Genomic DNA, 23,569 nt, shown 5'->3' on the forward strand with positions numbered 1-23,569 from the left:
TAAAATGCTTTCTAAAAATGTGTTTAAACACAAGTCTTCTGACTTCTAAAAAAATGCATTCTTTCCCTTTTTAAAAAGCCTTATTTGTCAGTTTCCCATAAGCAAAACGAGCAGTCTGAGGTCATATGAGGGCAGGAAGAGAGGGAGGGTAGTGAGAATAACAGTGTCACGGTCTGTGACTAGCGGAGTGCAACTGGCCCTTAAGACTCTGGTTTGCCACGTAATATTTATATTTTATTCTTTGCTTACTAATTGACTCTTCATTTGATTTTGTCAAAATCCTGTCTTTCCTAAACACCTCTCATTTCACTGGCTAAATACCAACAAACGCTGTCTGCACACACTGGCTAAATACCAACAAACGCTGCACACACACTGGACAAATACCAACAAACGCTGCACACACTGGCTTCCTCTTCTTCTCGGATGCTCTCTCTTTTTATTCGCCCCGCCTCACATGAGAGCTGTCATGAGCTAAGCAGTCGTACCAAGACCAGTTAGTGAGAGTACAAGTTACACAGTGAACAGGCTGTCTTGACCACTGGAAATCCAAGACAAAGGTGTCACGCTGCGTCTTAGTCCGAGGAAAGATTCAGCATGGATGATATCTACCTTCCAGGTGGGTTACTACACTGTTATAACCAGGTCTATATTTATGATGGCAAACAAATACAAACTGGACTAATTTTTCTATAAGCTGTACTCAGAACAACAAACTGACTATTTCCAATGCCGTTGAACTTTTGAGAAAACTGTTTGAGAAGCTGTTGAACTTTTGAGAAAAAGAAATGACAGACATTGCAAGAACTTGATGACCTTAGATGACTTGATAAGGCAAGGATACTGGCCATTTCCCCCAGTTGTTATGACCAATTGTTATGAACAACCTCTCAAATAACTTTAAGTATAAGTATATAGTATATATACTTCTTTGATCCCGTGAGGGAAATTTGGTCTCTGCATTTAACCCAATCGGTGAATTAGTGAAACACAAACAGCACACAGTGAACACACAGTGAGGTGAAGCACACACTAATCCCGGCGCAGTGAGTTGCCTGCTTCAACGGCGGCGCTCGGGGAGCAGTGAGGGGTTAGGTGCCTTGCTCAAGGGCACTTCAGCCGCGGCCCACTGGTCGGGGCTCGAACCGGCAACCCTCGGGTAACAAGTCCAGAGTGCTAACCAGTGGGCCACGGCTGCCCCAAAAAAAGTCAAATAATCCACAATCAATGGACATGTTGGGACTTATGGAGAAGGAAATGGTTTATTATTGGTTAGTAGTTGCTGCTATGTGTGTGGTCTGTTATTGATGAAGATATTCTGTCCTGAGTGAGTTGTGACAAGTTTGCTCCTCTCTTGTTGGCCTTGTGCCAAGACATTTCTGGAAATGAATTGAGAAATTGTGTTGAAATCTTCGTTCGTGTTGGTTATTCATGTGAAGAAGATTTACAATGATTTACATTATTCAATGTTGATGAGATATAACTATTTATTTTGCTGTACTTTTCCAATCCAGTGAACCTAAGATGTACTCTGCCCTTCGCTGTGTTATTAGGTAAAGATGTAGTAATCCTTCTACAAATATGAACACAATGAAATATGGAAATGGAAAGCTTCAGTTTATGTCATCCATGTAATCTCCATCTCTTGCACCCCCAGCAGTGTCTCCAGCCTTGGCAAACATTCGGCTCATAAATGGGACGCATCGTTGTGCTGGAATAGTTGAGGTTCTTCATGACGGTCAGTGGGGTACCATATGTGGTAGCAAAGCCTGGAAGACCGACAGTGCTGAGGTGGTTTGCAAAGAGCTTGGATGTGGGAGACTCCGTTGGACCGAAAAACATGATCGAAAATCCTCTCAGCCGATCTGGCTTGACAATGTTGACTGTGATGGAAAGGAGTCCTCAGTGAAGAACTGCGGCCACGGACCTTGGGGTAACCACCGTGGATCTATCTGTGAACACTCCAACGCGGGCGTTGTCTGCTCAAGTGAGTGAACATGGATGGCTTCTAACTTTTCAAACCAAAATCTAACCTGCTTATTATTTCCCTAAAAAAACTATGGTCTGGATCTGGCCTTAAGTTCAGCGTATGTCAATCAAGAACACTCCCTGTTTTGGTTGCTCTGTAAAGATAAAAGATAAAGATAAGATAAAATAACTAATATAACTATTGTGAATGCAGCAGTTGCCACTTCTAACATATGAGCCCTCTGGCTTCCCCATATTCAGACACCTCTAATTCAGTTGATGTGAGGCTGATAAAGAGGTCTGACCGCTGTGCTGGCCAAGTGGAGGTTTATCGTGATGGACAGTGGGGCCCTGTGTGTTATCATCACTTGAATATGACTGATGCTGAAGCGGTTTGCCAGAAGCTGGGCTGTGGCTATGCCCTTGAGGTGGTCAACTCAGTACTGAGAGGGAGGATTTATGATTGTGGACTTGGTGAAGGTGCTGCTGAGGTTGTCTGTTCAGGTAGGTGATGACACACTGCCCCTGATCTACTGTCATTGCGCTTCCTCATTTGTTAAAGTGTTCAATAATGAGATGTCTGTAAACAAGAAGGGTCTATAATATGCTTGCATAAAGTGCATAATATGCTTGCATAAAGTGCTGTTCAATTCTGAAGAAATTACTGGTCATATTCCTGGTCTTGATGTACAATCAATTTATACTATATATCTACATGACTAAACTTTAATCGGAAGTAATAAAGAGTAAATTATTCAGTTATGTTTCATTTCCTGAGTGTAGCACTGTAAAAATGATTGTTGGCGTACGTTGTAGGTCCATATATGGGGCAGTTTTGTGCACTTGCTGCTTCCTTTAATTAATATACAGTGTTGGTATGCTCTTCCTGTATAACATGTCTCTCTGCCTACCTCTCCCTCATCCCTTTTCAGTATGCACATCTTCATTTGGTATTTGGCTAATTTCCACATTCAGTAGTACTCTTTGCAGACTGTGTATGTGTACGTGTGCACCCTCATGGCTACTCTCTCTGTTGCCTTTCTATCTGTTCGTCATGACTCTTCTGAGGCCATTTTAAGTACCAGTGTTGTGTGTGTTGAATGGTGTTCACGTGATTCTGTCGTATAGCCGTCAGGCTGGTGAATGGGCCTAATCGATGCGCTGGCAGAGTGGAGGTTTTCCACAACGGAGAATGGGGAACCGTGTGTCATGACTTCTGGGACATGACAGACGCTAAAGTGGTCTGTAAAGAGCTGGGCTGTGGGGAGGCCATTGAAGCACCAAAGGATGCTCATTTTGGAGAGGGATCAGGGCAGATCTGGCTGGATGACATGTTATGCACTGGAAATGAGTCGACTCTGATGAGCTGTGGTCATCAACGTCTGGGAACCCATAACTGTGGACATCACCGAGACGCTGGGGCTGTCTGTTCGGGTAAGTTGCGATAAAATGTTTTCTAAATCAGTTCTGAAACATGACTTGAGTATCAGGCAGTGACTGAAATAAAATATCTCTGTTTTTAGAGTTAATTACTACCATGGTAGAATGCAAGGTAAGCTGGAACCACATTTCTATCGCCATAACATTTTGGTTATTCAAATTTTCAGAATTTTGCAGAATATTCTGATAATGACTGCTGAAATGACTAATGACCACTGCTGTTGGTACACATATTGTGTTTCTAGTTTACAACCTTCATGTAATTACGCCAAGTAGTACATGCCCTCAACACCAATTCAGATGTTCTAATTTGGTATTCTATTGTATCCTCTTCTAGATTTATTTTAAGTAGCAGTCTGTGTACATTTGTACATAAAGGATATAGCCTACAGAATTATCCTGACAAGCTGCACCCACTGATAAACAAAACCTACTGTAGTTCCTGATATTACACAATTTGTTGGTCATTGACCATGACCATTGTAAGCATGTTGCTCAATCAATGACAAGAAATCAGCTACGCAAGTCAGAGAATTACATGTTTTATATTCAGTAAACTAATTAGGCTATACTGTAGTGGACACTATATACACTATATAATATGACATAATTCACTGTACTGTGTTAACTCGTTCTGTGCTTACTGCTTTATCTCGTTCTGCTTTAGGGACGCTGTCTCTTTCAGGATACGCTGCTGGTTTGTTGTTATCACCGGCAGCGCCATGTTTGTTTCATATCATTTTAGTATGATTGAATAAGCGACACGCTGTTGCGTTGTCAACGTGAGACTCTTTCTCCACTCCGTTTATTGCAATCCTACATTGGGGACCCCGACGTGATCTACTGGACGCATTTCAGAGACATACCGAACGACTATGACGACAAACGCTGTTACTATAAAACTTCCTTTCTGGGAGTCATCGGCTTCAGCTTGGTTCGCTCAGACCGAGGTGCAGTTTGCTCTGTGGGACATCACCGCTGACGCAACCAAATACTACTATGGTTAGTCTCCTGAAAACCCCACCGCAGCGGATAAGTATGCAGCACTCAAGGTTCACCTGTTAAAGACATTTGAACTTTCTGATGCTGAGAGCTAGCCGGCTGTTTTCCCTGCAAGGCTTGGATGACAGCAAACCCTTTGAGCTTATGGACAGGATGTTGGGTCTGCTTGGGGAGCACACGCCTGATTTCCACTTCGTCCAGCTTTTCTTGCGACAACTCCCTTCTCAGGTACGGGTTGCGTTGTCCAACACCACCATCACTGAATGCCATGCGCTGGCTGAGGAGGCTGACAGTTTTTCCTGGCTGGTCAACATGGTGGCATGACTGCTGCTGCGCTCTATCCTGCCTACGCCGCCGCAACCGCACTGGCCCACACTTATCACGCTGCCACCACCCCACTCCCTGGTGATCTGCAGTGACGACGGTTTTGCACCGGGAACGTTCTGACAACGGCCTGTGTTTTTACCACGCTAAATTTGGATCCAGAGCAAAGCAGTGCCGTTCGCCTTGCAGCTTCAGGGGGACGGGAAACGCCAGGGCCGGCGCTCAGTAGTGGCCTTGAGCGTCGGCCGCACCGGCAAGCTGCTGTTCATCCAGGACTCCCTCCGGGCGTCATCTGCCGCCAAGCATGGAGTAGAGCATCACATCGCCACCACTGGCCCGCTTGTCTACGCCCGGGTGAGGCGACTGGACCCAGCAAAGCTCGCCATCGCCAGGGCTGAATTCGATGCCATGGAACGCCTCGGCATCATCCGCCGCTTCAGCAGCCCATGGGCTTCACCCCTCCACATGGTTCCCAAGCCCGCCGGTGGGTGACGACCCTGCGGCGATTACCGCCGTCTCAACGACGCTACAACGCCAGATCGCTATCCAGTGCCTCACATCCTGGATTTTTCAGCACACCTGGCAGGTAAGGTTATCTTTTCTAAGGTAGACCCTGTCCGTACCAGCAAGTTCCCGTCCACCCGCAGGATGTTCCCAAAATGGCGGTGATCACCCTTTTTGGCCTGTTCGAGTTCCTGAGGATGCCATTCGGCCTTAAAAACGCCACCCAATGGTTCTGTCAAATTTACTGTGACAGCTCCAGCGCCTCATCGACTCTGCGCTACGTGACCTGCCTTTCCTGTTTGTGTACCTGGACGACATACTAGTGGCCAGTGCCTCCAAAGCCGAACACCTATCCAACCTGCGGATCCTTTTTGAGCGTCTTAGCCTGCATGGACTGATCATCAATCCAGCTAAGTGCCAGTTTGGATCAGAGGAGGCTCCTTCATTGAGGAAAGGGAGGAACACCCTCCCTAAAATTTCAGAGAAAAATAAAGAATATATAAAGTGAATTACTAATCTGATAAATTACTATTAATATCACTATTTTTAACACTTTGAATGAACAAAATCGTTCCCCTAGGTCAAAATGCTAACTGCACCCCCTATCGCAATTGAAAATTACTGTATGGAGGAGCTTCCTCCTCAAGCCCCTCATTAAAGTCCATTATAAACGCCTCGGACCCCAGCGGCTCGTGAATCACGTCGTTTTCAATGGCCAAGGGAGGAAGCTCCTCCGTACAGTAATTTTCAATTGCGATAGGGGGTGCTGTTTTTAGCGGCAACGGTGCAAGAACGTTATTAGGCATTTAGCTAAGAATCTAATCTTGTGTTGAACGGAAAGCTTGTTTTTTGCTCGTAAAATAAACATTACAATGGAATCAGAGGACAATGTCCATCTTTTATACATTCAAATACAGTGCTAAGGTTAGGACCAAAGCAGGAAGACCAGTTCCAAAAATTCATATTCCAAAAAAAGATAAGGCTAGTGTAGGCTACTGAATTCCCACTTAGCTATTACAACCCGTCTTTAAATTATAGCGATTTGGCTTTAAAAACAATAGCATGTTACAAATAACCACATTTAAGGTCTAATTTTTAAAGGTAAATAGTTACATGGTTTTATAAAACAAGTGTCTATTTTTAATATTATAGACTTTTCTGCAAATGTATTACATTGAGCAAAACCTCCAGACGTCCCATAATTTTGCACATCTGGAAAACAGTATTTCATAACTAGACCTACATATTTTCCCTGACTTCTCAGACCTAAATTTACATTTATTTATATTTACATTTATTAATAACTCTATTGTTCAGATATGCCACCAACACCATCACTCACAACACCATCCCTCACATTTGCCACTAACACCAATCAAGCGGACATTCCTTCCTCCGTTATTTTTTTAACCACCGGCCGCCACTGGTTTGGATTGACCACCATAGACTTCCTGGGACATCGAGTCACCAAGGACGGGCCGTGCCACTCCCGCCTAAGGTTGATGCGGTCTTGAATTTCCCTCGGCCGGTCACAGTAAGGTCTCTGCAGGAGTTCCTGGGAATGGTGAACTTCTACCACCGCTTCATTCCCACAGCTGCTGCTCTCATGTGCCCCCTGCATGGGGACTTGTGGGAAAAGTGGCCAAACACCTGGTGGATTGGTCCTCGGAGAGAGACACAGCATTCACAGACACTAAGTCTGCTTTGGCCAACGCAACGATGCTGGCACACCCATCACCTGATGCGCCAATTGCCACAGATGCTTTGCGCTTGGCGCTGTGCACGAGCAGTGGGTGGATGGTGCCTGGCAACCGCTCGCTTTCATTAGCCACCAGCTATGCCCCAGTGAGCGTAAGTACAGCACCTTTGACCGTGAGTTGCACTTTACCTTGCCATTCGACACTTCCGTTCGCTGCTGGAGGGCCGACAGTTTACAGCTTTCGTCGATCACAAGCCCCTAACGTTTACCATGGCTAAGGTGTCTGAACCATGGTCTGCCCGCCAACAGTGACATCTCTCTTACATCTCAGAGTTTACCATGGACATACAACATGTCGCAGGTAAAACCAACCTCGTCGCAGACTGCCTGTCTTGTGCCATCGTGGGGGCCGCCCACCTGGGGCTTGACTACACCCACATGGCAGCCGATAAGTCCACCGACCCGGAGGTACAGTCACTCAGGACTGCTGCCACTGGACTGCAGTTAATGGAGATTGCTTTTGGTGATGGTGGCGCCATGCTGCTTTGCGATGTCTCCACCGGACCGCCACGACCCATCGTTCCCACTGCATGGAAACAACGGGTTTTTGAGGCTGTGCACTGTCTCTCTCACCCGGGTAGAAAACCATCTCAAAGGTTGGTGGCAGCCAAGTTTGTCTGGCATGGGCTAAAGAAAGATGTGCGGCACTGGGCAGACTCTTGTGTGGAGTGTCAGCGCTCCAAAATTCATCTCCACACCAAAGCACCCCTGGCGCATTTCCCTGTGCCGGAGCGGAGATTCGACCATGTCAACGTGGACCTGGTGGGCCCCCTTCCCTCGGTTTCACTTACCCCTTCACCATGGTGGATAGGACCACTCGATGGCCAGAGGCTGTCCCACTTACAGCAACTTCGCGCCACGGCCTCCCGCAATCCTACACTCCTTCACGTCTGCAGTCAGCAGAATATGTTTTCATCCGTCACGATGCACACCAGAGATCGCTGCAGCCTCCGTACGACGGCCCGTTCCGCGTTTTAGAGATGGGAGAAAAGCATTTTGCGGTAGACATGGGTAAGGCAGAACACATTTCTGTGGACCACCTCAAGCCGGTTCATCTGGATTTGGACAGACCTGTGAGTCTCGCCCAGCCTCTATTACGGGGGCGCCCTCATGTTTGGCCCAAGTCCCGACCCCACTTCCCACTCTGTTTATTGCAATCCTACAATACTACTGATACCAAGAATATTAATTTGTGTAATTTCTGATAGACAGTAGTGTTGTAGTGAATATACCTGTTTAAATGGTAAACTAGGATATGCTGTATATTGTAATCATTTCACAGCTTTTGTTGTAACTGGTGTTGTAGGATGTGAAGTGTAAGCTCCGTTTTCTGGGTGAACTGAAAAAGAACACATTAGTGCTACCTGAGCGGGTGAGTCTTACGGTCAGGGCTGTGTCAGCCTATCCCTGCTTGTTTCACAGTTACTTAACATTGTCATGGTGCTGTTTCATAGCATGTTTTCATAGTGTGGGATTTTCCTCTTTGTTGTTCTGTTACTCACAGGTATTGACCAAAGCACTGGATTATTTACTGGACATTAACCAACCGAATCTGACATCATTCGGAGGCGCCGTGGTTCAATCTGCTGAGTGGCTGGCATCCAGGCTGATGCAACCGGGTCTCACCAACAAAACAATTACAACAAATACCACAGGTATGCCAGTGACGGACCCGATGTCTCACTCCCTTCAGACACTGATAGGCAATACGCGACTGTGCGACTGACTTTTGTTTGGTTACAGAGTTACAGATTGTGAGTGTTGGAACAAATGCCTCTCTAACTGCACACACTCAGCTGATGTCTTCTGACGTCCTTCTGGACATTGACCTCCTGGGAATCGCCCAGAATAACAATGGTACGCTCCTGTCAATCACAGGTCCAGTTGAAGTAACTGGCAGTTATGTCCAGACCTGTTCTCTCAAGTATTTCTCTTACAGCCATCACATTAAGAGCAAACACATTTATAAAATGAAAGCCTGAGATTCTAGGCTCCTCCATACTGTGGGGTCTCTGTGTGTTTAGCCACAGCCTCTCCACCTCCACATGGTACGTATCCCTGTACACTCATGCTTTGCTTTGTCTCTTACAAAACTGGCACACATTTTCCTTACCTTACGTCTTCTAGGTTCAGCATCTGTGGTATTGATGTCCTACAAGAATATGCAGGATGTCCTTCATGCCAGTCTCTTCAAAACAGAAAATGACACAACTAAGACCATGTTGTCAAAAGTGGTGTCGGTCATTTTACCGAACACCCAGAACAAGACACTGTCTAGTCCAGTCAACATCACTTTCCAACACGTCAAAGCGAGGGTTTGTTTCATATAAAACATCTTAAAAGAAAGAATAACTCGTAGAATGTCTGAAACGTTAACTCCTTTGCTTCGCTCAAGATGCAATTACAATTCCAGAAATTCTGTGCAATTACACTTGTATTTCTTTCTAGTGAAATGAGCACATCTCTCATCTCTTCTAGCCCTCAGATCTAATTGGGGAGGTCTCTTGTGTGTACTGGAACATCAGTTCTTGGATAGAGGATGGATGTCACGTCAGCCAAACCAACACCAGACACACTGTGTGCACCTGTGTCCACCTGTCTACCTTTGCTCTCATCATGCAGACAGAGATTTCCAAGGTTCTTATGCAACACAAATATTACTGGTGTCTCAGTCATGAAACATTCAACTTCATGTATTTTACTGGTATACAACTTCACATGTAAATAAGTACATGCTAAAGTAACTGTTTTAATTGCGCCACCAACCATTATTACGGGTATGTAATTTTCAGAGCGATCTAACCTTGGAGTTGCTGCATACCATCTTGGTGTCGATTGGGTTGGTGTTCCTGACCGTGGCTGTGGTGACCTTTGCCATCTGCCGGTTTAACCCCAGAGTGACCAACGCCGCTCGTCTGAACCTCTGCATCTGCCTACTGCTAGCTCATCTCCTGTTCCTACTCACCCAGAACTACTTGCACCTCATTAAACCTCACCAGGTGGTTATTGTTTACAATAATATGTGCTAGTCACACTATCAAGACCCACTGTTATCCAGATTACCTATAATCAAAATAATTTTAGAAACCTTGACTGTCTTGCTTTTGTAGTCCTATTCTTCCCCTGGATTCTTCCCTTTTTTATGGGAATGTTTGTCGATGTCCAAAACATAGATTCCTGGGCCGCCAGTCACCGTCTCGGTGTGTCCGCAGGTGCTGTGTAAGGTCCTCTCAGGTGTGCTGCACTTCCTCTACCTGTGTTGCTTTGTGTGGATGTCCATCGAGGCTCTGCTGCTCTTCTCCTCCATCAGGAAGCTCAGACAGGTCAAACCCAACGACCGCGCAGGGCCACACTGGGGTTACAAGCTCCTGATTGGCTACGGAGTTCCACTGGTCATTGTGGCCGTGTCTGCTGGGGTGATGCCTGATGGATATGGAAGTCAGCAGTGAGTAATGAAATGGCAGAAGCAACTGGAAATAGTTTGTAGAGGTGAAATTAAATTAAATATTTAGAATTAATAACTATTGGTCTTGTTCTCCATAGATGCTGGCTGAAGACCGACTATGGGGTTATCTGGAGTTTCCTTGGTCCTGTTTGCCTCATTCTTGCGGTGTGTATGAATGAAGTAATAACATTGAACCTTGAGGGGTTACACTTTACTTGACAGTGTCGACATAAGAGTGACATAACACTGTCATGAACGTGTCATGAACAAGTCATAAATGTTTATGACATAACGCTTCTGTTATTAAAGGAATTATCCGGAGTAAAATGCACTTTAGATCAATTTACGGATGATTAGGAGTACATACGTTGAGTTGACATCAAAATCATGTCATTCGGATGTGTTTTGAGAAAGTTCGATTTTACCGTTTTTAGTCAAAACTCATTAGCGTGGAAGTGAGAAGGGCATATTATTTTGCCGCTACAAAACGCTATTTTTATACCTCTTCTACAGTTCCAAACAACATTACACTTACGTGGTAGTAAGTAGAGGGTCCCTAAAGCCAAACCGAAATATCCCGAGGGTTATTAGGGTTAGTGTTAGGATTAGAGGTTAGGATTAGGGTTAGGTTTCATGTGTCATGACAGTGTCATGTGTTCACGACAGGGTCATGTCACTCTTATGTCGATACTGTCATTATATGTCACTGATATTATTGAAGTAATAACATGACAGAGTGATAAGAGATGTAAATACACAAGGAGACTTGATGCAACGCAAGCCACTGACTGCTTGTCTCTTCCAACAGGGCAACATCATACTCTTTATCGCCATCATAGTCACTCTGCAGTCCACTCTAAAAGAGGCACGCAGTGATGTGTCTAAGGTGAAATACACCAGGTAAGATAAAATATGTGTATAGCATACAATACACACAGTACCCACTGACACACACACAAACACAGCCCCCCCCCCCCACACACACACACGCATCTAGAGCTGGGACTATACTCAAACACAACCACTACTCATAGTACTCCCATACATTTTTTCATTAAATGTATAGGCTTCTCTTATCACTCTGTCCGGTTCTGCTCTCTCCTGGTTTGAATCCTACCTCACAGGACGCTCGTTTAACGTATCATGGCTTGGTCAGCTATCTGCACCTCACCATCTCACCACAGGGGTCCCCCAGGGCTCAGTGCTGGGCCCCCTTCTCTTTGCTATCTACACCACCTCCTTGGGACAGATTATCCGTTCGCATGGCTTCTCATACCACTGCTATGCAGACGACACACAGCTCTATCTGTCCTTTCCACCTGATGACCCCTTGGTTTCAGCACGGATCTCGGATTGCCTCTCAGACATAGCTACATGGATGAAGGCACACCACCTCCAGCTGAACCTCTCAAAGACTGAACTACTGGTCCTCCCAGCTAAACCTACCATACATCACGACATCAACATCAAATTTGACTCCCTGTCTGTTTCACCTACCAGGACTGCAAAAAATCTAGGAGTTGTTCTCGACAACCAACTAAACTTCTCAGATCATGTTGCCTCAGTCGCCCGGTCATGCCGTTTCGCACTCTACAACATACGGATAATCAGGACTTACTTGACTCAAGATGCTACCCAACTTCTGGTTCAGGCAATAGTCATCTCACGACTCGACTACTGCAATGCCCTCCTGACAGGTCTCCCAGCCTGCGCAGTGAAACCACTTCAGATGATCCAGAACGCGGCGGCGCGCCTGGTCTACAACCAACCCAAAAGGGCACGTTACCCCGCTGCTCATCCAGCTACACTGGCTACCTATGGCGGCCCGCATCAAATTCAAGGCTCTAACGCTTGCCTACAAAGTAGTCTCCGGTTCTGCTCCCACCTACTTGAATGCCCTCATACAGACATACGCTACCTCCAGACCGCTGCGCTCCTCAGACGAACGACGTCTAGCTCTACCACCGGTACGCTCAAGCCAATCCAAACTTTTCTCATCTGTTGTTCCTCGTTGGTGGAACACACTGCCAGCTCCTACAAGGGCAGAGACATCCTTCTCCATTTTCAGAAAACTCCTGAAGACCCAGGTCTTTAGAGAACATCTCCTCTCATAGCAACACTTACAACAAGTCTTACTGATCCTAGCACTCACCAGCCGTCTCAAACTGACAAGTAACTGCTAAAAACAGCACTCACTGATGCACTTATTCTTACTGTACTCTAATGTTTTTAAATTGTCCTAAAATTGTTGAGAACTGCTCTAAAACTTAAACTGTTTACTATGTTGTTAGTCGCTTTGGCTAAAAAGCGTCAGCCAAATGTAATGTAATGTAATGTCTTAATATTCACAACACCTTGTGTCAAATCTGTTGAGGTATTTCAGATGAACCTTAACAAAGGCATGTTTCCCTCCACTGCAGAGTCCTACTGTTCAAAATCATGGCCCAGTTTGTCATCCTGGGTTGCCCATGGATCCTTGGCATGTTTACAGCAAAGAGCAAAGTCCTCGAATTTATCTTCATAATTCTCATTTCACAACAAGGCACTTTCATCTTTCTTGTTCACTGTCTCCTGAATGATGAGGTCAGTTAACATCTGCTTCATCTGCTCAGATACTCCATTAAAAAATCCCACTGTGTGCCAGATCCATGGTTATCGCTGATTGAAACAGTCTACATGCCATTCAAAAGCTAAACTCCTGGCATTGTCAGTAGGTGACTAATTAATAACTAAGAACTTATTCATGTGTGTAACTACAGCATGCTGTCTTCCCCTTTCCAGGTGAGGCGTCAGTACAAAAAATGGTGGCAGGAATTCAGTCCACCTGAGAAACATCTGTCTACCACTGCTACCTCGCTGGCCTTAAATGAAAACGTCACAACAGGAACTCATGAAGAATGACAGGTTAACTAAAGGCCATTTTGTGATACAGAAATGAGCAATAAGATTCCTACGTTGCTTGCTTACACAGCAGCCTTAAAACAAAATTAATTAACCTATACCAGCTCTGAAAGGCTTGTCTTTAACCTTCTCAGTAAAATTGCTACGCTTTCATGTCCATATACTGTATATTATATTGCATTTTATATCAAAATCAATACCATGCTGTGCGCATATACTCAGTAGCTGTTTGAGACCAGCACTATATGGGCTAAAAATGGCCAAATCATCTGCGTACATAAGGTGATTATGATTACTTCGAGTCACCAACCCTACAACCTGTACCACATGCATTTAAGATCAAGGACAAATCATTCATATATGTATATGTTCTATATATATATATATATATATATATATATATATAACCTGTAATCTCTTAATTATGTTGTAATATTTTCATTTCATTTTAATAGGCTGAAATACGTTGTATTTTCCCAAACTCTGATAAACATTAGAACACTGTTTGAATAAAATATATGATGTTGATTACCACTCACCTCTGGTTTTTTGTTGAGTTTCCCACATGTGGAAATACTTGGTCCGAAAAGTGTTGGTCTTGCCTGTGCATTCTGTAGCCTAAATGTGATGTCAGCCTATAGGCTTAGGCTACTTAGCTTAGTTACTTACTTGTTTATGTAGCCTACTCATAAGGCTTTTAGGCCTACTCCGAACACACCCTGCACTTGTCACCATGGCAACTTGATGCAACTTGTCAAGCTGTCTGCAAGTTTGTTAATGGTTTGGAGGAGGAAAACAGTAATGTAAAACGTAATCTATTTTTCTAATAGTCTACCTTTATGCCAACGATACAGTTATTTACGTGCAAGCAAAAAAACAGTAGGCTGCAATTAAACTGAAGCATTGGTCCATGTTACTGACTGGCTAAAAAAAATCATGTCTACACTTGAACATGAAACACTCTGTATGTTCTTCTCTCAGAAATCCACAAGTGCACAGCAACCTGATATTTTTATTGAATGAGAAAAGCTCATGGTTGTGTCTGATTTTAAACTGGTATCATTTTAGATTTTAATTAAACTTTTAACTTTTAAAACATGATAAAAAGGTGGCTAAGATTGTTACATTTAATCTGGTTAACTTGCAACAGATAGGCCATATTAAATATAATCATGGCATGCATAAAAAGCACATATATCATACTACACTGTTTCATAAGCTGGTCTCAAGCAAAAACCCTTTATAAGCAGACCTTAAAAACACAAGACCAAAAAACTATCAGCTATCAGCACTGTACATATCAGCTATTTATTTGTTGTAGTTTTCTACAATTTCTAGATGCCCGTCTCATTTTAATTAAATATTACATGGGCTTGCACTGCCCCCACTGGGTGAGTTCATAAAGCAGAAGAACAGCAGTGGCAGGGCAACTAGGGCAACCACCAGGGGAGACTGGTACAGTGTAGACACAGCACGTTTGGGCAGCAGGGGAGACTGGTACAGTGTAGACGCAGCACGTTTGGGCAGCAGGGGAGACGGTGAGTTAATTGCTGTCAATCATCCCTAAGGGCACCTCCCGAACTTTGTTTAAAAAAACATCAACAAGGCTTTTGCTGTATGATTGTGTGAGTAAGGTCACATACTGGGTGCCTTTCAAATAAGGACCACCTAATTAAAGGGTGCTTTCACACCTTTCACACAACCACAGTGTTTTCTCCAAGGATCAATTTGTTTGGGTACATGATTTATATTGATATTGCTATTGATGTAATTTACTAAATGATATATATAGCAATATATATACTATATATATATATATAAGATATACTCACTTTAACAAGTATGAAAACATTTAGCCAAATCTTATTAATGTGTAGAGTAAAAGTTTACATAGTCTTCTTCACAAAGGTTTTTTGTCATTTTTTAGATGCATTGATAATATCCCTTTATCAGCATTTGTAACATGTATCATCATAAACATCATGGAATATTTCATTTCCATGTCCAAAGCAAAGTCGGCAGTCAGCTTGTAGCCAGTAGCCAGATCAATGTCATTGTTACTCTAATACATGATACAGTAACGCATGATAATGACAATACATAAACACTGATCTTTCATGTCATGATTAACAATTATGTTAGTCTTATGTCACAGAATTCAAGCAAGGCCGTAGCCAGGATTTTTAAAATACCGAGGTCAGGGGTGTCGCTAGAAATTTTGGGCACCCTGAAATGCTAGGGGGGGTTTTCCGAGCCCTTCGATCATTTTACCAACAATGACAGAGCCATAGATTTTTCCATTTTATAACATGTTTTGTTTATAACTTGAGCCAAGACACTTTTCCACAATATTCAATTTTTTTAGATGCACCTGAATATCTGAAGAGCCTTTTCCCAAATTGGCATTTAAGAGAAATGTCTTGAATGTTTTAAAGTCAGCTTCTTGCAAATCCCCCAGTATCGACAAAAGAAGTTCAAATGCCATGGTGCTATTTTGAAATAAAATATTGTCAGCATTATATTAATTAAGGTGACACACGTGGCAACTTTTTGACCTAAATGTACTGATGATTAAAGTACTCCAATTATGCCACAAAAGTACCCAAACAATAATACTAAAGAGAATTGCCAAGAAATATTGTTCAAAAAGTTGCCCTAGATTGCCCACTGCTATTTCAAATAGGTCTGACACCGCCAACTGTCTCAGCAAACAGGTAGTATCATTTCAGCCTAATTATGCCCTCAATCTTTCACTTGCATCAACAACTCCAGATGTGGCCAGCACATCTTGACGTCTTGGTTCAGATCCATTGTGGTGCAGAGGCAAAATGACGTAACTGAATGTGCAGTGTGTATTGCAGATGTTCCTCTCATCTCTAATCCGCTGTGGGTTGTGAGGGTGTAGTGTATGTGAAGCAACATCAGGTGATGAACAAACTCGTCAGACTGGTTTTGGACACACAACGTTTTGGAACCAGACATTTTGGAGTAGTGAAAAAAGCAATCAAGGAGATCAAATTAATCAAAATAACTGATTAATTTCGATTAATTAATTTGAGAAAAAATAACTCATTAAAAAAAATAACGCAGATTAATCGATTCCGTATGACCTTTGACCCCGAGCCGTAGTCAGTAACCATTAGACTGTAAAATGAAGGAGAGAGAAGAAAATGTGCTGCCTGGATCATTGATTGGAACATTTACTTTTAAAAAACGGCCTGATGGTATTGATAAAAATAAAGTGTTGATTAAAATAAAGTCCTCTGCAATGTCTGCAGCAAGGAATTTGCATATCACCGGAGTTCATCAACTCTAAAGTCGCACATCAATGCAAAGAAATAGTGTTGACATTGAGGGGAGTGTTAATTTATTTGCCCTAGGTTATATCTGTGGCCCGAAATACCTTGTTTGTGAAAAACAACTTCTTCCCGAAGCACTTTTGATTTTATTTCCTCAGCATATTAGGTCATATCATAGATTATTATGGCCATTATTATGACCACCGCGCAGCGAAGCGGCGGTCATATAGGTTTAGTCAGATTTTTATTTTTCGCATGTCCAAATTTCCGTCAAGGATTCCCGGGACACTGAAAGACCGGGGTACACGAAACTTGGTGGGCATGTAACCCCACATGGATAGCATGGAACCATCGTTTTTCATTTTGATCTGTAGCCCCCCCGCTGGACTGCACCCCCCGAAAAGAGGGTAGGGCAGACACAGTTTTCTGTGAATATCTCGAGAACCGTAAGGTTTTTTTTTTTGTATTTTGATCTCAAGGGGCCATGGGGGTGGGGTTGTATAAAATTAATTTTACATGTGAAATCTATGAACTAATCATGTTTTGGTACTTGTTGTCTAGCAGATACCAGTGAGAATTAAGTGTGGCTAATGCAATTTAGTGAGACAGTTAGAATCATAGGCCTTTCAGCGTGATTTATTTTTGTGGAAAAAATGTGCTAGACTGGGCGGCGGTCATATTTTGTACCGCTCTGCGGTACATCTAGTTAAAATAATAAGAGTTTTTGAACTTTAATGTCACTAATGCTGATTATTCAATGATTTATTTTAATTTAAATATTTAAAATACTTTCACAGCAAAAATTATATATGTGATTAATTTAGATTAATTAATCACAGAGTATGTAATTAGATTATTTTTTTTAATCGATTGACAGCCCTAAAATGTAAATAAATAAAGTATCAAGGTCACATTTTATTTTACACTTACTAATTCAAAATTTTTTGGTCAAAATTAATTTTGAAAAAACACCTCCCATTTCAAATCAATGTGTCAGGATACACACCGACTCAGGTCAACAGGATCGGTTCAAGCATCAAAGCTGTATTTATTAGAAGAATACGTGTCTCAGTCAAAACGCACAGAAGATCAATCCAAAATGAACAGGGTAAATGAGAAGCCTCCAAAAACACAGAAGATCCAGAAACAGCATAAACGGAAATCCAAAGAGAGTCCTTAAAGAATGTTCAAACGCACAGAGGAACTGACTTAACTGAGGGAGAGAAAAGTCCAGGATCAAGGGTAGAGAGCACTGTGTGACGGCCATGGGTACAGATCTGAGTCTCTGGAACAGCGACGAGGACAGACAGGTAGCCAAGGTCTCAGCTGCTTAAAAAGCGTTTCAGTGTGATTACCCACAGGTGTGGGTAATCAGTACTCAGGGGAGAATGATTGAGTGGTTGCCGGCGATTGAGGAGTGGGTGTGGCTGAGGCAGAACCTGGCATGGCTGTGACATTACCCCCCCCTCCAGGGGGCGCTTCTGAGGACGAGGGGGCCTGGCGACGTGGTCGACCTCGGCGGCGAGGAGCAGGTCGACTGGGATGGGCATGATGGAACTCCACAAGCAAGGCAGGATCGAGGACGTCATCTCGACGAACCCAGGAGCGATCCTCGGGGCCGTATCCCTCCCAGTCGATCAGGTATTCTAGTCTACCTCTACGCCGCCGAGAGTCGAGGAGGTCCTTGATGGAGTAAACAGGACCCTCGTCCAGGAGAAGCGGCAAAGGGGGCTCTGAAACAGCTCCAGGCTCTGTGGAGGAAGGAGAGATGGGTGAGTGATACTCCTGCCCGTGCCCAGACGACCTTGGTCACACCTGGGAGTCGATTAGATCACCGACCTTCCTCCTTCCGATGGGAACACCTGCATCCTTGTCGTCGTGGATCAATTCTCCAAGGCCTGCAAATTACTACCTCTAAGAGGGCTTCCAACTGCTTCAGAGACTGCTGATGCTCTGTTCACCCACATCTTCCGCAATTTTGGAATTCCTGAAGATGTTGTGTCTGATAGGGGACCACAGTTCATCTCGCGTTTCTGGCGGGCCTTTCTCCGTCTGATGGGGGTAACGGTTAGCTTGACATCTGGCTATCACCCTGAAACCAATGGGCAGACTGAACGTAAGATTCAGGAGATCAGTCGTTTTTTGCGGACTTACTGCCATCGCCATCAAAATTCCTGGAGAAATTCCTTCCCTGGGCCGAGTATGCGCAGAACTCCCTGCAACAGCCAACCACGGGTCTGTCCTTCTGTCAGGATACACACAGACTCAGGTCAACAGGATCGGTTCAAGCATCAAAGCTGTATTTATTAGAAGAATACGTGTCTCAGTCAAAACTCACAGAAGATCAATCCAAAATGAACAGGGTAAATGAGAAGCCTCCAAAAACACAGAAGATCCAGAAACAGCATAAATGGAAATCCAAAGAGAGTCCTTAAAGAATGGTCAAACGCACAGAGGAACTGACTTAACGGAGGGAGAGAAAAGTCCAGGATCAAGGGTAGAGAGCACTGTGTGACGGCCAAGGGTACAGATCTGAGTCTCTGGAACAGCGACGAGGACAGACAGGTAGCCAAGGTCTCATCTGCTTAAAAAGCGTTTCAGTGTGATTACCCACAGGTGTACAACAACTTTGCTGCCGTGATCGCTTGCTGAACAATGATAAAACAGTTCGTTATGGACCCTTTCAAGAGAGTTCCATTATCAGCATCATAGTTGGCCCCACAAGACTTCCTTTTTAACATTCCATATGTTATCTTAATGCAGAGGAAGTAGATTGGGGCCCAAATAGAACGTTCAAGTATTGTTTTTGTTTTTATTGTTGAAAGGGTCTATTGCAAAGCGATCACGGAGCTCGGTTTGGACTAGACCAAACACGCACAAAACTCTGAACAACTCGGTAGAGTTATCAACCTGCCGAACAATGGAAAGACAGTTCTTTGAGGCTAGGCTAGGGTTTCTCAACGGGGGCGTTCGTACTACCTAGGGGGGCGCTGGCCCCCAAGTACGTGAGAGTTTTTTTTTTTTACATTTTAAACTTTCATGGTTTTCACATATTTTTGGTGCAAAAATAGGCTACCTGAAATAAATAGGCTATTTTCATTCATGGGTTTCTAACCCCTCTACCGTCCCAGCTACATTTTACTGTTCATCTATGCTCAGTGGTCATACAGTGCAGTTCGGGCCTGCACACGCCCGGACTCACGTTCCCCAGCCCCAGCTATCGTCATCTCTATAGCCCGTTTTCCTCTCGCTGTTGTTCTGCAGCTACTCTGAGCGTAGTCTCCACGAAAAGACCGTTGCTAATCCGTTGGATTGTTACGGTGCATATGTTGTTCACGTGATGTGCACTTGATTTTTGTCCATGATAAAATGACACGTCTTGTTGCCTACATTTAATGTGAAAAAAAAAATCATTACAACCAATGCTGATGTGGTAGTGTTTTTTTTTTTACCCAACCAGTCTCCTATTGGGACATTTTCTTATAATTCCAGAAGAAACCAAAACAGCACAGAAATGGGCTCGTTTTTTATTTAAGCAATATAGCATGAGTGTGAGTGGCCTAATAGCCCACCCAGGGGTGATATATATATTTTTTTAATTGTGTGTGTGTGTGTGTGGGGGGGGGGGGGGGGGGGGGAGGCACCAGAGGATCAAAGTAAGGTCAGGGGGGCGTTTGCTCAAAAAAGGTTGAGAACCACTGGGCTAGGCAATACTCACGGAGCGTCCGAGACAAGGACCAAACCAGGCCGCTCTCACAAGGCAAAACACTCTACCTGTCGGACCAAACCAGGCCGCTCTCACAAGGCAAAACACTCTACCTGTCGGACCAAACCAGGCCGCTCTCACAAGGCAACACTCTACCTGTCGGACCAAACCAGGCCGCTCTCACAAGGCAAAACACTCTACCTGTCGGACCAAACCAGGCCGCTCTCACAAGGCAAAACACTCTACCTGTCGTCACGTTCAGCCTACGCATGGAAACACCAGAGAACCAAACACACAGCAGACGAGACACCGGCAGAGAGAAACGAGAGAGGCGGAGACAGCGCTACCTTGGCTGTTATTTATAGACACTGACCATCTCCCGTATGTAGCCGCCATGTTTTCATTATATTACTTTATTATAGGGGGTCAGGTTTGATCGCCACAAATATGCTTGCATAAAGTGCATCAAAGTAGTTGATGTTTAGTTTTATAGAAATTACCAGTCATATTACTAGTCTTCATGTACATGTAAATCAATTTATACTGTCTATCTACATATAAACTTTAATCAGAAGTAATACAGAGTAAATTATTCAGTTATGTTTCATTTTCTGAGTGTAGCACTGTAAAAATGATGCTCTTCCTGTATAACAAATGTCTCTCTGCCTGTCTCTCCCTCATCCCTTTTCAGTATGTACATCTTCATTTTATATTGTGAAGGGCTAATTTCCACATTCAGTGGTACTCTTTGCAGACTGTGTACACATGTGCACCCACATGGCAAATCTCTCTGCTGCCCTTTCTATCTGTTCGTCATGACTCTTCTGAGGCCATTTTAAGTACCAGTGTTGTGTGTGTTGAATGGTGTTCATGTGATTCTGTCGTATAGCCGTCAGGCTGGTGAATGGGCCTAATCGATGCGCTGGCAGAGTGGAGGTTTTCCACAACAGAGAGTGGGGAACCGTGTGTCATAACGAATGGGACATGACGGATGCTAAAGTGGTCTGTAAAGAGCTGGGCTGTGGGGAGGCCATTGAAGCACCAAAGGATGCTCATTTTGGAGAGGGATCAGGGCAGATCTGGCTGGATGACATGTTATGCACTGGAAATGAGTCGACTCTGATGAGCTGTGGTCATCCACGTCTGGGAACCCATAACTGTGGACATCACCAAGACGCTGGGGCTGTCTGTTCGGGTAAGTTGCGATAAAATGTTTTCTAAATCAGTTCTGAAACATGACTTGAGTTTCAAGCAGTGACTGAAATCAAATATCTCTGTTTTTAGAGTTAATTACTACCATGGTAGAATGCAAGGTAAGCTGGAACCACATTTCTATCGCCATAACATTTTGGTTATTCAAATTTTCAGAATTTTGCAGAATATTCTGTTGAATTGAATGGAAGATCCTAGGTCTGATATTTCTTGATAATGACTGCTGAAATGACAAATGACCACTGCTGTCGGTACATATTTTGTGTTTCTAGTTTACAACCTTCATGTAATTACGACAAGTAATACATGCCCTCAACACCAATTCAGATGTTCTATTTTAGTATTCTAGTGTATCCTCTTCTAGATTCATTTTAAGTAGCAGTGCAGGCCTCTCTGTGACCTCCAAACAACCTGTGACCACCAAATTTGTACATAAAGGAAGTAGCCTACAGAATTCTCCTGACAAGATGCACCCACTGAAAAACAAAGCCTACTTTCTCTATGTATTTAGTTTTCAAGAATGATCTATGAGCAAATAGAAAAACAATGTTCTCACCTTTGTGTTGATTTAGTTTCAATCTATCATATATTAAGTAGGCCTACCATTTCTGCAAGCTGCTGTTTCACGTTAGCTCCTGATCTTACATAATTTGTTGGTCAGTGACCATGACAACTGTAAGCATGTTGCTCAAGCAATGATGAGAAATCTGTTACAAAAGTCAGAGAATTACATGTTCTAAATCTCTTTAGCCTACATAACCTAGGCTATAGCCTATTTGTTACCATTTCATCGTGGCTTTTGCTGAGAAACAAATAGTTTGCAACAACACATGCTGAACTTGAATCAAACATTCTTTAGAACACAGCTGATCAACCGTCTGCTTTCACTTTTGAATGAAGTTCCAGTAGTTGTGGAGTGATATGAAAGACATGAATTAGAAGCACAAAACCCATTTTCCTTGACAGCGAACTGTGATACTTAGCAATGGTCTTCTATCGAGAATTATCAGACCTCCGAACGTTGGGATGGACCATTAAAGTGAATTAAGCATTCTGCAGCATTGATAATTCATTAAAAACTAATCAGGCTGTATAATACTGATACCAAGAATATTAATTTGTGTAATTTGTGATTACACAGTAGTGTTTGAATATACCTGTTTAAAATGGTAAACTAGGATATGCTGTATATTGTAATCATTTCACAGCTTTTGTTGTAACTGGTGTTGTAGGATGTGAAGTGTAAGCTCCATTTTCTGGGTGAACTGAAAAAGTACACATCAGTGCTACCTGAGAGGGTGAGTCTCACGGTCAGGGCTGTGTCAGCCTATCCCTGCTTGTTTCACAGTTACTTAACATTGTCATGGTGCTGTTTCATAGCATGTTTTCATAATGTGGGTTTTTCCTATTTGTTGTTCTGTTACTCACAGGTATTGACCAAAGCACTGGATTATTTACTGGACATTAACCAACCGAATCTGACATCATTCGGAGGAGCTGTGGTTCAATCTGCTGAGTGGCTGGCATCTAGACTGATGCAACCGGGTCTCACCAACAAAACAATTACAACAAATACCACAGGTATGCCAGTGAAGATCCGATGTCTCACTCCCTTCAGACACTGATAGGCAATACGGGACTGTGCGATTGACTTGTTTGTTTACAGAGTTACAGATTGTGAGTGTTGGAACAAATGCCTCTCTAACTGCACACACTCAGCTGATGTCTTCTGACGTCCTTCTGGACATTGCCCTCTTGGGAATCGCCCAGAATAACAATGGTACGCTCCTGTCAATCACAGGTCCAGTTGAAGTAACTGGCAGTTATGTCCAGACCTGTTCTTTCAAGTATTTCTCTTACAGCCATCGCATTAAGAGCAAATACATTTATAAAATGAAAGCCTGAGATTCCAGGCTCCTCCATACTGTGGGGTCTCTGTGTGTTTAGCCACAGCCTCTCCACCTCCACATGGTACTTATCCCTGTACACTCATGCTTTGCTTTGTCTCT

General features: G+C 43.6%; 1 protein-coding gene across 1 annotated transcript in view; it reads left to right on the plus strand.

The window, feature by feature from the left end:
- The first annotated feature begins 465 nt into the window (after positions 1-465).
- Positions 466-23,569, plus strand: part of LOC121717877 — a 48,349-nt gene continuing 25,245 nt past the window's right edge. The window contains exons 1-18 of the mRNA XM_042102581.1: positions 466-619; positions 1,515-1,553; positions 1,658-1,987; positions 2,230-2,472; positions 3,097-3,402; positions 3,492-3,520; positions 8,304-8,369; positions 8,502-8,652; positions 8,741-8,854; positions 9,125-9,312; positions 9,476-9,634; positions 10,171-10,413; positions 18,115-18,283; positions 21,238-21,543; positions 21,633-21,661; positions 22,793-22,858; positions 22,991-23,141; positions 23,227-23,340. Coding sequence (XP_041958515.1) covers positions 598-619; positions 1,515-1,553; positions 1,658-1,987; positions 2,230-2,472; positions 3,097-3,402; positions 3,492-3,520; positions 8,304-8,369; positions 8,502-8,652; positions 8,741-8,854; positions 9,125-9,312; positions 9,476-9,634; positions 10,171-10,413; positions 18,115-18,283; positions 21,238-21,543; positions 21,633-21,661; positions 22,793-22,858; positions 22,991-23,141; positions 23,227-23,340 — 2,725 coding nt within the window. The 5' untranslated portion in view covers positions 466-597. The remainder of the gene's footprint in view (positions 620-1,514; positions 1,554-1,657; positions 1,988-2,229; positions 2,473-3,096; positions 3,403-3,491; positions 3,521-8,303; positions 8,370-8,501; positions 8,653-8,740; positions 8,855-9,124; positions 9,313-9,475; positions 9,635-10,170; positions 10,414-18,114; positions 18,284-21,237; positions 21,544-21,632; positions 21,662-22,792; positions 22,859-22,990; positions 23,142-23,226; positions 23,341-23,569) is intronic.

Source organism: Alosa sapidissima, chromosome 9 (assembly GCF_018492685.1).
Source record: "Alosa sapidissima isolate fAloSap1 chromosome 9, fAloSap1.pri, whole genome shotgun sequence".
NCBI lineage: Eukaryota > Metazoa > Chordata > Actinopteri > Clupeiformes > Clupeidae > Alosa > Alosa sapidissima.